The sequence below is a fragment of the Podarcis raffonei genome, chromosome 1 (assembly GCF_027172205.1).
Source record: "Podarcis raffonei isolate rPodRaf1 chromosome 1, rPodRaf1.pri, whole genome shotgun sequence".
Taxonomy (NCBI): domain Eukaryota; kingdom Metazoa; phylum Chordata; class Lepidosauria; order Squamata; family Lacertidae; genus Podarcis; species Podarcis raffonei.
The window spans coordinates 9,124,718-9,141,894 of NC_070602.1; the positions used below are offsets into that span (position 1 = coordinate 9,124,718).

General features: G+C 46.2%; 1 protein-coding gene across 2 annotated transcripts in view; it reads left to right on the top strand.

Moving 5' to 3' along the window:
* The window catches only part of MNAT1 (MNAT1 component of CDK activating kinase), a 146,157-nt gene that overhangs the window by 95,768 nt on the left and 33,212 nt on the right, over positions 1 to 17,177 (top strand). Inside the window, exon 7 of one of the 2 annotated variants that reach the window (XM_053403330.1) lies at positions 6,337 to 6,458. The exons of the other annotated variant lie outside the window; for it this stretch is intronic. Within the exon in view, the coding sequence (XP_053259305.1) occupies positions 6,337 to 6,458 (122 nt within the window). The remainder of the gene's footprint in view (positions 1 to 6,336; positions 6,459 to 17,177) is intronic. 2 annotated transcript variants of the gene reach the window in all.

A 17,177-nucleotide genomic window follows, 5' to 3' on the forward strand; every position in this document is an offset into this window, starting at 1 on the left:
GGAAAGCCATTGGAGTGCCTGAGGTTAGATGTGATCTTTAGCTGAGATTATTATTTATCCATCGGAAGGATTCCCAAAATGCCATCGTGCAAACTGTTTGATTTAAGGGTGTTTGCGTAGAGGTACATGATCTTCAGTTTCTGAGCGTCCTGAAACTTAATTGCTATTGAATGAAGAACTATTGCTAACTCTTTGGGTTGGCAATCCCTGATCACACTGCTTTTGTTTTTGTTTTTGCTGTGGGCTGCTGTTCTCAGCCAACATCACTGGAGTTTGGGATATACCTCCTGTGAAAAGTCCCAACCCTCTGCATATTTTCTAGCAATATTTAGTACGTTGACACCTTTAAAACATTATCCAGATGGTATTTGATACCCCATAAATTGGCATATATAAAGTTTTATAATAAGTACGAAGCCTTTGGTAACACCACATACGTTATTGTAACTAAGCCTAAGTATGTGCAACTGAAATAATGGCATATTCTTGCTGGATTAGCCTTGTCTCCATTTCCCTCCCTTTCCTACAATGCCAGCCTTGTGTCAGCATCTAGACTGTAGTCTCTTTGAGGCAGGGACCTGACAGCTCATTCCTTCTAGCGCATCATGCACGTGAGTGGAAAAATATTAATTAAGAAAGAAATAATATTGATCCATGTAGAGATAAAGGATATAGCTTTCCAAATACTGACAATTTGTAAAAGATCTACACTGGCTTTCAGTACATTTTTGAGCACAATTCAAAGTGTCGGTGCTGACCTTTAAAGCCCTAAACAGCCTTGGTCCAGTATACCCGAAGGAGCATCTCCACCCCATCGTTCAGCCTGGACGCTGAGATCCAGCACTGAGGGCCTTCTGGCAGTTCCCTCACTGCAAGAGGTGAAGTTACAGGGAACCAGGCAGAGGGCCTTCTCGGTAGTGGCGCCCGCCCTGTGGAACACCCTCCCGTCAGATGTCAAAGAGATAAACAATTATACGACCTTCCGAAGACATCAGAATGCAGCCTTGTGTTGGGAGGTTTTTAATGTTTGGTGTTTTATTATGCTTTTATATTTATTGGAAGCCACCCAGAGTGGCTGGGGCAACCAGTCAGATGGGTGGGGTACAAATAATAAAATAATAATAATAGTCTATATTTCTAACTCAGAGTTTTTTCCAGATCATCTGTTCATCCTGTTACATGCAATGGGTGTTTACACCCATGGTGTGAACCTAGCAGCTATAAAGGAGATGAACCACCTGCCTAGAGCATTTGGATTTAGATATTAATGCTGAATGGTGGGGGGATATATTTTTCATCCTGACGTCCGCATGCCCTTGCAGGGCCCATGTGCCACTGGTGAGTGGGACCAGAGGCAAAAAGTGGGTGGGGCAAGGGGTGAGAATTTGACCTTTGTACAGAAGGCTGCATTCCAGCTACAGAAGTGCCAGAGGTCTACATCTGTCTGTCCAGGCAAACAAGGGGCAATCTCACGGTGCAAAGGGCACATTCCAGCAACGCAAAAACACTTGAAGCGGCCATGGGGCTGGACTGCTGTGGGGTGTGCCCTGGGGAGGAGTCAGAGCCCCCAGGAAATTCTGAGGTCCAGATACAGAGGCCTGAGGGGGCTGCATTTGCTCTGCATCCCTGCATTTCATTTGGGTGAAGGGACATAGCTCTGTGGTAGAACATCTTCCTTGCTTGCAGAAACCCCCAAGTTCAGTTCCCACGTAGGGCTGAGTGAGCCTCTTTTCTCGAACCCTGGACTGCTGCTGCCAGTCAGTGTAGGATACTTTGAGTTTGATGAACCAATGGCCTGACAGCTTCTTACGTTCCTACTCTCACACCTAGTCTGTTAGCAGATGCTATTAAAACTATTTTGTGACAAATGAATGCAGTATTTTAGCTGCATATATCTGTTATGTGGGGGTAGTGTTGATTTGTTTTGTTCTCGTTAATAATAATAATAATAATAATAATAATAATAATAATAATAATAATTTATTTATACCCTGCCCTCCCCCGGCCAGGGCTGGACTCAGGGCGGCTAACACCAACTATAATTATAAATTACAATAAAACGTAATAGAAAAAAAGCAAAAAACTATTAATTAAAATACGGCTTAAAATACAGCTTAAAATTTTTATGCTGTGAACCTCCCTGTGATCTTCAGATGAATATACTAAATAGATAGATAGATAGATAGATAGATAGATAGATAGATGAAAACCCTCCTCCCTCCTGTGTTAATTCTATAACTCATATTTCAAAATCCCTCAACTCCTGACCTTCATTAAAACAAACTATAAAATGTGCATCAGGAAGCTTGGTGATTTGAGGTTCCCTCCATACATGCAACTCCTGTGACTCTTTTCTGGGGGAAAAATGTGTTTCATCTATTCTCTCTCCTCTGATTTTTATGCTGTCTTTGTGTTTTGGAGAGGTCCCATGTGTATGTTTGTTTGTGCGTCTGTTTGTCTGTCTGTGGGTAATTACTATTGCCAGGGTAACAATGGAAGGAAAAATACAGCAGGCGTCAGATCTGAGAAATTGTGAAGTAGCCAATGCTTTTTCCAGCTGGCACTTGCTTGTACTTAAAAAGCAGAACAACAGCAACAAACTTGAATGAATTGCGAGGAGCAGGAGCCTGAGTTACGCTGCGAGGCCACAATCCCTCTTTGCCTGGGAATTAAAAGGGCAGGGATTGCATTGCACATTTCAGCTTGACACTTGTTTGTTTTCACAGGCTGCAGAAGATGGGGAGGGTTAGAGGTTAAAATAATACTAAACGGGGTCTTCCTCATCTATCGGTTTTACTCTCCTCTTCCTGGGTGTTATTGTAAGCAGCCTGAGCAGAATGCGGGGTTTGGGGAGAGCGTTGGACGTTCAGGAATATGACTTGGGGTGGAAAGGATGGGATAGAATGGAAATTTGGGTTGGGGTTTTGCGTGGCAAGCTGATTCTTCCGCCTCCCCTAGGAAATGCGTTGAAAAGTGTGGTGTGTAAAAGTAAAGGTAAAGGGACCCCTGACGGTTAGGTCCAGTCGTGGCCGACTCTGGGGTTGTGACGCTCATCTCACTTTACTGGCCAAGGGAGCCGGTGTACAGCTTCTGGGTCATGTGGCCAGCATGACTAAGCTGCTTCTGGCAAACCAGAGCAGCGCACAGAAACGCCGTTTACCTTCCCGTCGGAGCGGTACCTATTTATCTACTTGCACTTTGACGTGCTTTCAAACTGCTAGGTTGGCAGGAGCAGGGACCGAGCAACAGGAGCTCACCCCTTCGTGGAGATTCAAACCGCCGACCTTCTGATCGGCAAGTACTAGGCTCTGTGGTTTAACCCACAGCACCACCCGCACCCAAATGACTAATGGGAAGATGTGTAAACACCCCGTAAGCAAACTGGGATGGATGCAGAATGAATGCCCACTGTCCTGTAACTGCTCTGTAAACAAGTCAGAAAGGAGTCTTGGTAAAAGACCTAATGGGCATGTAAACTTTGCAAATCAAGATGAATGCTGAAAATCTGGATCACCTGGGAAGTCCCTAAGTGTTCATTTTTAAAGCGTAACTGTTGGCTGGTGTGTTTTCTGTTACCCTGAATCCATCTCAGCTGCCTCAAAGCCCCCACGGTTGCTGCTCTAGAACTACCAGTGAGACTTGCAAAGCCTCTGGGAGGTAAACTGATTCAGGGCTGGTAAACATGTGCAATAATAATAATAATAATAATAATAATAATAATAATAATAATTTATTATTTATACCCCACCCATATGGCTGAGTTTCCCCAGCCACTCTGGGCGGCTCCCAATCAAGTATTAAAAACAATACAGCGTTAAATATTAAAAACTTCCCTGAACAGGGTGGCCTTCAGATGTCTTTTAAAAATAGGATAGCTACATATTTCCTTCACATCTGAAGGGAGGGTGTTCCACAGGGTGGGCACCACTACCGAGAAGGCCCTCTGTCTGGTTCCCTGTAACCTTACTTCTTGCAATGAGGGAACCGCCAGAAGGCCCTCAGCGCTGGATCTCAGTGTCCGGGCTGAACGATGGGGGTGGAGACGCTCCTTCAGGTATACAGGACCGATGCCGTTTAGGGCTTTAAAGGTCAGCACCAACACTTTGAATTGTGCTCAGAAACGTACTGGGAGCCAATGCAGATCTCTCAGGCCTATCTAAGATTCATAGAATTGTAGAGTTGGAAGATACCCCAAGGGTCATGTAGTCTAACCCCATGCAATTCAGGAATCCTCCCCATAGCCGTCTCAGGTTGGGCTCGAACCGCCAACCCTTTGGTTAACAGCCAGACGCACTGACCAGTTGCGCCACCATTCTGCACCTCGTCCTCCCAAGTGTCAGGCCAGATCGTATCCTTGCTGCCATTATCCTCCTGAGTTAAGTTTGAATCTTCGTTTACACGCAGTGTGGAAAATATAAGTCCTATGCAAGCAGTCTCGTAATAAACCTTTGGATGGTTTCGCGGTTCCCAGAGTTGCAAAGAATGGACAGTGTACAGTAAATGAAGCAGACCATGATAAGACATGAAACACCCCCCTGCAAATCCCCAACAACGACCCCTTATCCTTGTTGTCTATGTTCTTGGAATTTTTTCCATGTACCATTTGGAGTCTGTCAGTTTCCCCTGTGCAAACATTACAGCATCCAAAGGGAATGAGACATGCTTTACCTGTGACCACAGAATCAAATGCTAGGCCTGAAACGGTAAAGCAAAGCAAAGGCAAATTTGAGGCCTGCAGAGACACCCTGCTGTCTTGATGGACAGGCCAAACCTGCCCGAGCTAAAGTTTAATTCCTACGTTCTCCTTTCTCCTTCCTCTATTCCTATTTCTCCTTTCTCCTGCCTCTATCCTAGCTTCCTGTCAACTCACAGAGTCAGGGATGCAACGTTGAAGCTGTGCTTTCATGAAGACCCACCAACCTTCAAGTTCAGGGAAAGCCAATGTACTTAGAGTATACTACTAGCATTTAGCATTGTCGATTACTGGTGGGTTCCCTCTCCCCGCTGCCCAGCCAGCCAGGTTTAACGGAGGGGACACATGCCACTGTCTGAATGGGCAATCCCTGTTGTAAATTCTAGAGTTCTTTCCGTGAGCAGGAGGAATCAGAGCAATATAATCTGCTCTTCTGCCAAAGGAGCTGGTCTCTGGTGGCGAGAAATTCGAATGTCAGTGAACTCGTATGCAGTAGTACCTTTCCATCACCAGCCTTCACCTTCCTCTGGTCCCCATAAACTCCATAGCCTCTGATGTTACAGATCCAATGTCTCTCAAAGTATGAGGTTGGTCTCCTTAAGGAGATGTGGAAACCACCAAAAGGCCAGGAGGTAGCATTTCAGCTGCATCTTAAAAGCTGACCCAGTACTAGAAGCCATTGTGATATATTGGACAAGATTGCGTGGCTGGCAGATGCCAAGTTAGGTGTGAGTTCTCTGGACATGATATTAAAAACATAGGTTAGCGTTTCAGGAATCAGCTGCAGTGAATCCTGGGCTTGCATGCTCTCCTCTCCCTCCTAGCATAGCTGTGATGCAAAGATTGGAAGCTTTTCCTAGTGTCCTAAATTTCCTGCAGTTTGCCGTGTTATTTGAACCAAGACAACCTGTGGTTAATCTTGACTACAGTTCGTTTAAACAAGCCAACTTCAAACCATAGTTTATGAAGCAGGCATGTTTCAACTAACCATGGTTAAGATTAACCATAGTTTATGGTACAGATGATATGGGAATTTTAAATGAGTCCTTATTGTTTCTCAAGGCAGTTAGCTTGCAAATGTGCCATCTGAAGTTAACCTATTATGTCTCTGTGTTCCTCCTTTTCAGTTGTGAAACAAATGGGAATTTGCTGAATGAATTAATTGTTACTCCATTGTAAAAGCCCATCCTGAAAACCATTATGCATGGTAGCTTAAAAAGCCCTGCAGAGATTAATTAAAAGTAGCTTCCCCTTCTTAATTAGGGCTCTCAGGAAATAATTGATTACAAATTGCAACAGGCTTGCTGCACAATGTTTGCTTGATATTGCTAATGATAAGTTTTTACCTAATTAGTTCATTGGGAAGCAGCTGCACTCAGTTACAGTAAATCTGACATTAGTAAATCTTATTTTCCGCCCCTCCCCTTCCAGAAGAATTATCCTTACCAAACCATTATTCCCATACTGTTGAAGTCCTAGGGAAGAATGCCAAGTTAGAAGCAGGAAATGGATCATATAATAGCTAGCATGTGCTGGATGTGATGTTTTCAGTCCATCGTTGTTCTAAGGGTCAACATTACCTTCGTTGTACCAAAGCCCTAAAATGTAACAGTCTTCTACATCCTCGTGTAACTTCCCAACAGGGTCAGCATATTTCGTTGGGACCTGTTCCAAAGATCGAGGAAGTGCTCTATGAATACCAGCCATTGCATGTGGAGACCTACGGGCCGCCAGTTCCAGATATTGAAGTGTTGGGGAAATTTGGGTAAGTTTTTCCTTATTTATTTATTTTAACCAACGTCACTGTCAGTGAAATGGTATTCAGGCAGGAAACTTGCCACTTTATCCCCCAAATAAAGGGAGGTGGGGGGAGTGAAAGCAAAACAGACCTTAATGAAATACTAGACTTCCTGCCCAAATCAATGTTTTGTTTGGGTGGCCGAATATAATTTTTTGTTTTGTTTTGTTTCTCTCTTGCTCTATTTCTGCTTTTCTGGTCTTTTATAGATCAGCTGAGAATTCGGCTGGATCGCATTCATGTTTTCAAGGTTGCCATTGGCAGCTAAGGAGAAGTAGCTGTTCATTTTCAGTTGCACAGCATTAAAGAGCAAAACCCCTCCAAAAATGGGGGGGGGGGGGCGCTTTGATTTGTCCAGCCGTAGGAGGCCAGGAAAAATAACGGGGCTGGCCCTTTGCCATGAGAGGGGATAGACCTGGCTCCCTGATCCAAAGCTCAGTGGTGTGTTGCATCCATCAGGAGAGCATCCATTGTCCAAGCTCCATTTGAGCCGGGTTTGGGAGTACTGGCTCGCCTCCCCGTGCAATTTGTGAGATAGTTCCAACTGCATGAAAGGTCTTTCCCATGGCTTCAAAAATGAAAGGCCCTTTTGCAGATTTTTCTCCCTTTCTCCTAATACCAGCAGCCAGGGCACACTCAGCTCTTTTTCTCCTTTACATCTGCAGGTGAGGCAGTGGAAGTGCTAGACTAATAATAATAATAATAATAATAATAATAATAATAATAATAAATTTTATTATTTATACCCCGCCCATTTGGCTGGGTTTTCCCAGCCACTCTGGGCGGCTTCCAACAAAATATTAAAATAACAGTGGTCTGTTAAACATTAAAAGCTTCCCTAAACAGGGCTGCCTTCAGATTTCTTCTATAAGTCTGGTAGTTGTTGTTCTCTTTGACATCTGGTGGGTGCCACTACCAAGAAGGCCCTCTGCCTGGTTCCCTGTAACTTGGCTTCTCGCAGGGAGGGAACCGCCAGAAGGCCCTCGGCGCTGGTCCTCAGTGTTTGGGCTGAACGATGGGGGTGGAGACGCTCCTTCAGGTATGCTGGACCGAGGCCATTTAGGGCTTTAGAGGTCAGCACCAACACTTTGAATTGTGCTCGGAAACGTACTGGGAGCCAATGTAGATCTTTCAAGACCGGTGTTATGTGGTCTCGGCATCCGTCACCAGTCTAGCTGCTGCATTCTGGATTAGTTGTAGTTTCCGGGTCACCTTCAAAGGCCTCAGTAATGGACTAGATGAGAGCCAACAAAGTGAAGCTCAATCCTGATAAGGCTGAGGCACTGTTAGTGGGTGGTTCCCTAGACCAGATGGGTGGGAGATCGCCTGTTCTTGATGCAGTTATACTTCCTCTGAAAGGGCAGGCTCGCAGCTTGGAGGTACGCCTGGATCCTTTGCTGTCGCTCGAGGCTCAGGTGGCCTCAGTGGCCCGGAGTGCCTTCCATCAGCTTTGGCTGGTGGTCCAGCTGCACCTCTATCTGGACAGGGATAACCTACCTACTGTTGTCTGTGCTGTGGTAACCTCAGGGTTAGGTTACTGCAATGTGTTATAGGGTTCGGAAACTTCAGTTGGTGCAGAATTCAGCGGCTGGGTTACTCACTGGAGCAAGACGGTTTGAGCATATTACACCGATCCTGCTCCGACTGCACTGGCTACCAATTAGTTTCTGGGCCCAATTCAAAGTGCTGGTTTTGACCTATAAAGCCTTAAATGGCTGAAATCATCTTCTGAGGCCCTCCTTCATGTGCTTCCTCCTCGAGAGGTGCAGAGGGTGGTAACGTGAGAACAGGGCCTTCTCTGCTGTGGCTCCCCATCTGTGGAATACTCTCCCTAGGGAAGTTCTTCTGGCGCCTTCAATTATACACCTTTAGGCGCCAGGCAAAAACATTCCTTTTTAGGGATGTTTTTAATGTTTGGTGATTTATTGTATTTTAAATATTTTGTTGGAAACTGCCCAGAGTGGCTGGCAAAACCTAACCAGATGGGTGGGGTATTAATAATAATAAAATAATAACAATAACAATCAGGCCTTTGGTTGACTGGATTGGCATCCCACATCCTATACCCTTTTAAAATGTGGCTCTTTTGGGGGGCGGGGGTGTTGTTGTTATTGGGTCATTGTTCTTATTTTGATTTTATATATTGCAATCTTTTCTGTGAAGAACCCTGAGACCTCTGGGTATAGGGTGGTATATACCGTATTTTTCGTCCCATAGGACGCTCCGTCCCATAGGACGCACCTGGTTTTTTTTGGGGGGGGGGGGATAATTTTTTTTCTTTATTCCCCCCCCCCAAAACCAGGTCGGGGAACAGCGGGATGGCGGCGCTGCGCCTCCCCGCTGTCCCCCGAGATTGTGGGGCTGGCCGATGTCTGCCCAGCATGAGGGGCGCTCTGCTTCAGGGTGCCCTGGGCGGCAGGCTGCTATCCGCAGCGTGGGGAGCCCTGCGGGAACTCCCGCGGGCTCCCCAGGCTTGCTGATAGCTTCCTGAAGCCTGTATTTGCCCCATAGGACGCACACAGATTTCCCCTTCATTTTTGGAGGGGGAAAAGTGCGTCCTATAGGGCGAAAAATACGGTAAATTCAAAAAACAAAACAAGACAAATAAATGATGCTGAATGTTGGAAGGTTCAGAACAGACAAAAGGAGGTTCTTCCCACGGCACAGTAAAACTTTGCAACTCGCTCTTGCAAGAGAGAAGTGACGGCTGCCAGTTTGGATGACTTTAACAGGAAACTAAAAGATTCTCCTAAAGATTTCAGAATAAGGCATCGCAAAGGAAGGTGTAGTATAGAATCAGCATAATTAGCAAGGGAATAAAATGCTATCCTAAACACAGAATGTATCTGTGGTTCATCATATTCAGCAACCAGGTTCAAAAACGCACAGCCATCACCTTACAGGAAATTGGGTGGGTTGAGGGTGATGCTGCTTTCCGTCATTCTCATTTTGCCCCAAGATACTTTTGGGCCCCCACATTATAAATATTGGTTGCGGCGGGTGGGAAAGCAGGCTTTCTTTTGGCCCTGGTGCTTGGAGAGGAGGTGGCAGAGGGCCGTTCTCAAACGTGTGCCAGCCCTGACACCAGCAAATGTCTCATTGACAGTGCTGTTCTTCAAGGGCTTCAGAGTCTGTGGGCAACAGTTTCACGGCCAGTTTATAGCAGGATCTGGGGGGGGGGGCATAATAGCTATCTTAATCTAGGGCCTGGCCTCATCCGAGCAAAGCTATAGGGAACCAGGCAGAGGGCCTTCTCGGTAGTGGCGCCCGCCCTGTGGAACGCCCTCCCATCAGATGTCAAAGCGACAAACAACTACCTGACATTCAGAAGACATCTTAGGGCAGCCCTGTTCAGGGAAGTTTTTAATGTGTGACATTTTAGTGTATTTTTGGTCTCTGTGGAATAATTATATAATAATAATAATAATAATAATAATAATAATAATAATAATAATAATAATCCGCTGGTTCCAGTAGCCTTTGTCCTTCAAGTTGATGAGCTGAGACTAAATGTGGATCCTTTCATATGCAACAAAGCAGTTCAGGAGATCCGTTCCTCACTCTTTTGCTTTGGGTAGGAAAGGCAGGATATAAAGGTAACAGATAAGCAGTAATAAGTATTGTAAATAATCACTAAACTGGTGAAGGAATTAATCTATGATGTCATTGTGTAGGGTTTGCTTTGGTTTCTTGAGGGTCTGCCCCAACTGTTTTATTTGAGAAGCCCTTTACATTTTGGGTTTCACATCTTCTCACTATGTGGTGTATCAGGTTATTAGAGGCAAATGTTAATGAGCTTTCCCAACCCTGGCGCAGCCTGAGCTTGCAAACGCCACCTGTTAGCAGAACAGCTGCTTGGGCCTCCAAAGCCCTGGGATTTCGAACGACGAGTTGCAATGTGCGGTGGTAAGGAATGGGCCTCTCATTCCGCATCAGGAATCTCTCAGCTCTTGGCATTTCGTGTTTTCCACTAGAGTTTTGAGAACCGGCTTTCAGCAGCCAAACATGAAACAGCCTCCCTGTGTCATGCTTGTTGGCACAGGGCCTGAAGTCATCATGTGACATTCGCTGTTTGTTAAATGTCCTTGCTCTTGCCTAAAAGCAGTACATGTAACAAATACTGTATTTTTCGCTCTATAGGACGCACCAGACGATAAGACGCACCTAGTTTTGGAGGGGAGGAAAACAAGAAAAAAAATATTTTGAATCCCAGAAGCCAGAATAGCAAGAGGGATCTGGCTGCTGGGATACTGTGTGGCTGTTCTGGCTTCTGGGATGACCGTGCCAAGCCTCTTCAGGGCTCCCCCTGCCGGAAAAGGCTGCGCGGGGCTAAGGGCAGAAGCCAGGACAGGCACATTGCTGAAGGGGCGCTGTGCAGTTCTCCCTCTCTGCGCTGCGCAGAGAGGGAGAACTGTGCAGCACCCCTTCAAGCGAAGCTGGAGAAGGAACAGAAGGAGTCCCTTCTGTTCCTCCTCCAGCTTCGCAGGACAGGCGCCTCGCTGAAGGGGCGCTGCGCAGCTCTACCTCTCTGCACAGCGCCATTCACTCCATAAGACGCACTCACATTTCCCCTTACTTTATAGGAGGAAAAAGGTGCGTCTTATGGAGTGCGTCTTACTGTAACTAACATGGGTAAGAGACTATGAGTCAAAAGGCACACCCTGCCGATTTTGCTAGCTGTTGCGGGTATCTGCATCAGGACCTCAAGACTCTAGGAGACGGGGAGACATCATGAGACACCCCACGTGTTGCTGGACTGCAGCTCTCATCATTTCTGATGATTTGCCCTGTTGGCAGGGTTAGCTGGAGTTGGCATCCAGTGCCATCTGGAAGGTGCATTGTTAGAAACTCAGCTATATCCTGGGCGCCAAGTGGCTCTTTAATCCAAGGTTCCAGTCACCAAAATGGAATGCCTGGTTGCCATTTTGGGGCAAGACAGCTCTGAAGTCTTGTGTTTTAAATGATGGACTGTCAGTGATTGATTTTCATTAAACATCTGGCTAGTTCAGATGATGACCTTGAGCTAGCTTTCTCCCGATTGAAGTGCAGGGTGTTTGAAAACCGGGACATTCGCAGAGAAAATAAAATCCTTGTTTACAAAGTTGTAGTACTACCAACCTTACTGTACTCTTGTGAAACATGGACCATCTCCAACTCCTTGAAAGATTCCATCAACTGTGTCTCCAAAATTTGTACACATCACTTGGGAAGACAGGCGAACCAATGCCAGTGTACTGGAAGAAGCAAAGATCACCAGTGTTGAAGCAAAGATTCTTCAACATCAACTTTGTTGGACTGGTCATGTTGTTCGGATGCCTGATTATCGTCTTCCAAAGCAACTACTCTGAACTTAAAAATAGAAAGCATTAATGCTGGTGGTCAACAAAAGAGGTTTAAAGGCTCTCTCAAGGCAAATCTAAAAAAAGTAGTATAAACACAGACAACTGGGAAACACTGGCCTGTGAGTGCTCCAGTTGGAGAACAGCTTTTACCAAAGGTGTCATGGGCTTTGAAGACGCTTGAACTCAGGACGAAAGGGAGAAATACGCTAAGAGGAAGACATGCGTGGTGAATCCACACCATGATCAACTCCCGCCCGGAAACCTATGTCCCCACTGTGGAAGGATGTGTGGATCCAGAATTGGCCTCCACAGTCACTTAAGGACTCACTGTTAAGACCTTGTTCATGGAAGACCATCTTACTCAGCTACGAGTGATCCCCAAAGAAAGGAGAGAAGAAGGTGAAGAGCTTTGAGAACTTAAAGAAGAAAAGTCACTTGATCCAGGGACAGCCCATATATATTGATTGGTCTATTCTGACCTCTTTTTCTGAATGGTGACACAGAATACCATTCATAATGTAGGGATAGTCTTCACAATTGTGAGAAGGGCAGTGGGCTGTGGTAAGTGAAGACAAGCGACAACAATTCACTATAATGTTGTTCACTGCTCCTGCTCAGGCTGCACAGAAAAAGCATTTTGGTTCCTGAAATGCATTCTGATTGTGCAAATAAAATATAACAGGCAGAATTCTACAGGAAGTGGTATCAGTGTGTGAAAATGGTTAGGATCCATGGATCCCTAGACATGCACCTCCAGGTGGTAGAGATGTCAAGCGCCCTCCTGGCACCTGCACTTGGTTGCAAGTGGCCGATAGCCAGGTGCAAAATGTGCCTGGTGCCCATCTAATTTTGAACACCCGGAAAGCGTCATATTGGCTGTTCCTGCTCCAGAGCTTCGTTCATTCTATTTATATCCTGCTCTTTTTCCCAAGAGCTCAAAGCAGTGTACATGGTTCTCTTTTCTCTTGTCCCTGCCCCACCCCCCTTGCCAATTTTATCCTTGAAACAACCCTCTGAGGTAGGTCAGGCTGGCCTAAACTGTGACTGGCCCAAGGTCACTAAGGGGATGGGGGTTTATTGGTTTGTGTGTGTGTTTTGTTCTCGTTTTTATTGTGAATTTTGAGTTTTTATCTTGTACAGTGGTATCTCTGGTTGCGAATGGGATCCGTTCCGGAGGCCCGTTTGCAACATGAAAAGAGCGCAACCTGCAGTGGCGCGTTTGCGCACGTGCGGGTTGTGATTTGCCACTTATGTGCATGCTCTTGATGTCATTTTGCGCTTCTGTGCATGCGCGAGTGGCGAAACCCAGAAGTAACCCTTTCCGGTATTTCCGGGTCACCGCGGGACGTATCCTGAAAGAACGTAACATGAAGCGGACGTAACATGAGGTATGACTGTATTTTTGTGTTGCAAACTGTCTTGAGATCTTACAGATGAAGGCCAGCATAGATAATGAATGAATGAATGAATGAATGAATAGGTGAGTAGGGATTTGAACCCTGGTCTCCCAGGTCCCAGTCCAGGACTCTAACCACTACACTACAACACTGGCTCCATCATCCATGGCCCCGTAGCTAAGTCCCTAAGAGTTCTGTTCCTCCCCACCTGGCTCGAACTGTTCAGCGAAAGGTACAGTGATTTTGCTGATAAGGCTGCAGCAAGTCCGCTGTGAAAGGATATTAGACAGGCAGAAATATATTTTTGAAAGACCCATCTCATGAAATGCCCTGAAAGTAATAAACAATGTCTCCAAAAATCAATAGAAAATGCTACCAGAAGTAATTTTTTCAGAAAGCTACAGGACAAAAGTAATACGCTGCATTGGCAGCAAAAAGGGGTGGGTGGGTGGGTGGGAAGGGGGGGCAGAGGGGGGGGGAGGGAGTCCTTTGCTCCTGAGACTTGAAGAAGCTGAGGTCTGCACATCGCTTTGGGAAACTGGCTAGTAAGCAATAAATTGTAGTAATCAAGTTGCAATATTATTTTAGGAATGTGAAGTTTTTGCTGTAGCCAATGACTAACAGTGATATTTGTTTAAAAAGGGGAGAAAGAACAGACAGCAAAGTGAAATGGCACCAGTCTTGATCTTCTAATGCAGTGGTTTTCAAGCCAAGGTTCCAAAGGAATCCTGGGGTTCCACGGAGACAAGTCAAGGATTCCTCAATGAGAGAGTCAGTAACGGTGAACAGACTTTCCTGGCTGCTCAGGACTCCTGCTCCAGCCAAGCTGTTCACCCCTGCGTTGCACAGCCATGGGGGACTACCAGATGCACCCCAGGGGTTCACTCGGTTCATGCAAGGTGACCATGAGGCCCAGCGCACTTGTGTTCCCTTCAACGTGCCCCAGAATCTGTGGGTGGGCAGGTGGCAGATGCACACAGGTTTCTTGGCAGTTGCAAAGGAAGGGATTTCCTGAAGCTAGAGAGAGAATGTGGAAACTTGCAGATCTTGTGCGTGGACAAGATGGCAGGGCAAAGGCGAGAGAGGGAAAAGTTTAGTATTAAATGGTAAGGTTAAGGTAAGACCTGCAATGAAAGGGACGCGGGTGGCGTTGTGGGTTAAACCACAGAGCCTAGGACTTGCCGATCAGAAGGTTGGCGGTTCGAATCCCCGTGACGGGGTGAGCTCCTGTTGCTCGCTCCCTGCTCCTGCCAACCTAGCAGTTCGAAAGCACATCAAAGGGAAGTAGATAAATAGGTACCGCTTTGGCAGGAAGGTAAACGGCGTTTCTGTGTGCTGCTCTGGTTCGCCAGAAGCGGCTTAGTCATGCTGGCCACATGACCCGGAAGCTGTACGCCTGCTCCCTTGGCCAATAAAGCGAGATGAGCGCCGCAACCCCAGAGTTGGTCATGACTGCACCTAATGGTCAGGGGTCCCTTTACCCTTTACCTTTAAGACCTGCAATAAAGCCATGCTTGTTCGGGGTTCCAAGCAGGTAACCACGCCCTATTCCAGAATACTCTATTCCACTTCCTGCCCTCCTGTTCCGTCCACCCTCCCCCTTGACAGCCATCATTTAGTGCCCACTGGGTGTGCTTAGCCCTGACTGAATGTTTTTTGCCCTCTTAATCCCCCCCAATTGTTTATAGGCACATGCACACACTCTTCTGAAAACCTCCCTCTTGTGTGTGAATAGTCTTCTTTTAGTCAAATAAATTTGTGTAGCCAAAACATTTGCTTATCACATTTTATGAACAGGGTAGTTGATGACTGAAGCATTCTGTCGCTTTCTTGTTTGTGTCTTACTTGGAAAGAAGAACAAAATAATTTTAACACGTTGCCTATGGTTTTTCTAAAATACAGCAGAATATTTTCTATTGCGGGATAAAAAGAAGGATTGCAATATCCATGCGACTCCCAAGTGGCACCGCTCTCTCTCTCTGGCACTGCCAATTACACTAATTTGCTCCAGACGAGATGGAAACACAAGTTAATGTTTTGCCAATGAGGGCTGAGTTTTCCCAGTGCTAAGTGCTGAATGAGGTTCCCAAGACTGCTCTGTTGGCAGCTGAGATTTTCCTATGCTACTAACGTAAGCTTATCCTTTTTATGTATTTAGATAAATATTCCCGTCCGCTCCCCGCTCCACTCTTGAGTAGCCATCTGGCGCTCTTTTGGAATCCAGAGTTTGTGTTGGGTGGTTCTGTTGACTCTTCCATCTTAGAGTGGATCAATATGCCTAGCATTTTACAAAGTAGGATCTCAGCCATGCTGGGGCTTCCACCCTTGCTCTGCCATTTAGTTACACACTGGGGAGCCAGTGTGGTGTAGTGGTTAAGAGCGGTGGACTCGTAATCTGGTGAACCGGGTTCGCTTGCCCGCTCCTCCACATGCAGCTGCTGGGAGACCTTGGGCCAGTCACACTTCTCTGAAGTCTCTCAGCCTCACTCACCTCACAGAGTGTTTGTTGTGGGGGAGGAAGAGAAAGGAGACTGTTAGTCGCTTTGAGACTCCTTAGGGTAGTGATAAAGCGGGATATCAAATCCAAACTCCTCCTCCTCCTCCTCCTCCTCCTCCTCTTCTTCTTCTTCTTCTTCTTCTTCTGTTTTTTGCATTCTGAAGCACCTTAGCGAAATGAGATTAAAACTACTGTAGCCCAGTAACAACAATGAAAAAAGGACAGAAAGAACAACAGCAAACTGTTAATATTTTATTGTAAACTGCCTAGAGGCTACAGCAGGGATGGAGAACTGGATCCAGATGTTGGATAGGATCCTGGTGTCCTCCAAGCCCACAGGCCACTTTGTCAAACATGTGACATCACAGTGATGTCATATGAAATGCTCCTTTGCCCACACGGGTTGATTTCAAGTTGCACAGCTAAAGGAAGTATTCCCTTGTGCTGCTTGCTGTAAGCACTGATCAGCGCTGACAAGGAACAATCAGGAACATGCTTCAAGACACCCAGTTGTTCCTTTGTAGCTGTGTCTTTACCTGCCCCACCCCTGACTGCTCATACAATGTCAGGTGTGGGGCACGTGGCCGTGGTTTGGGGGAAGTGGCCTTGTGGGCCAAACTGGGGGCCCCGCTGGGCCTAATTTGTCTCAAGAGCTACAGGTTCTATCTGCATCACTGAGCTATTGTGATAGGCATCTTGAAGAGATTTCACCCCTCCCATATCCAAGAAAATGCTGATGTTTTCTGCTGATTCTCCAGAGAGGAGGGGGCGGTTTCTGCTCTCTACTTATTCCGCTCCAGCCTCACATCAAAGAGAGAGAGAGAGACTGAGTGTTAGAGAGAGATCGTGTGTATAGATAAGGTTGCTGCTAAGAGCAGCTGCAGACACTCAGTGCAGTTCAGTATTTTTCGTTTAGACCTCATTTAGCTCTGTATACAGTTGTGTATTATAGTTGTAGATAGAATAAAAGAAGATATTCTACAGAGCTGCTCTCCGAGTCGTTTATGCTCCGCTATACTCTGCTATACTCTGCTGTGCGATGACTGTCTTCTTGTTGGAGTGAATCCGGTGCTCACAACTCTAAGGTGTGAGTCCACAGCACTTAGACCTGTTCCTGTGCAGAAGGTGGTCTCTGGAAGTGCTACCTAGCTCGCCTAGCCCAGTTGGGGCTGAAGTGGATGAGTCCAGTTGGTGGCACTGGCTCAAGGGCGATGCTGACACATCTGACATGCTTAATGAAGCATCAGTAACAAATGGAAAGTGACTTCAGATTAGAGGCCAAAAGTCGTTTGGAAGAATACTGTTTCCATCTTGAATCAAAATAACATCAAAGGAAGGACTGAAAAGAGAGTGGCACAGCCACTCTCCCAGAGTTTGAATGACACGGCCATTGCAGACCAGCCAGTCTTCCATCAGTGGTGAAACATAGAGCAGGACCTCACCCAAAGAA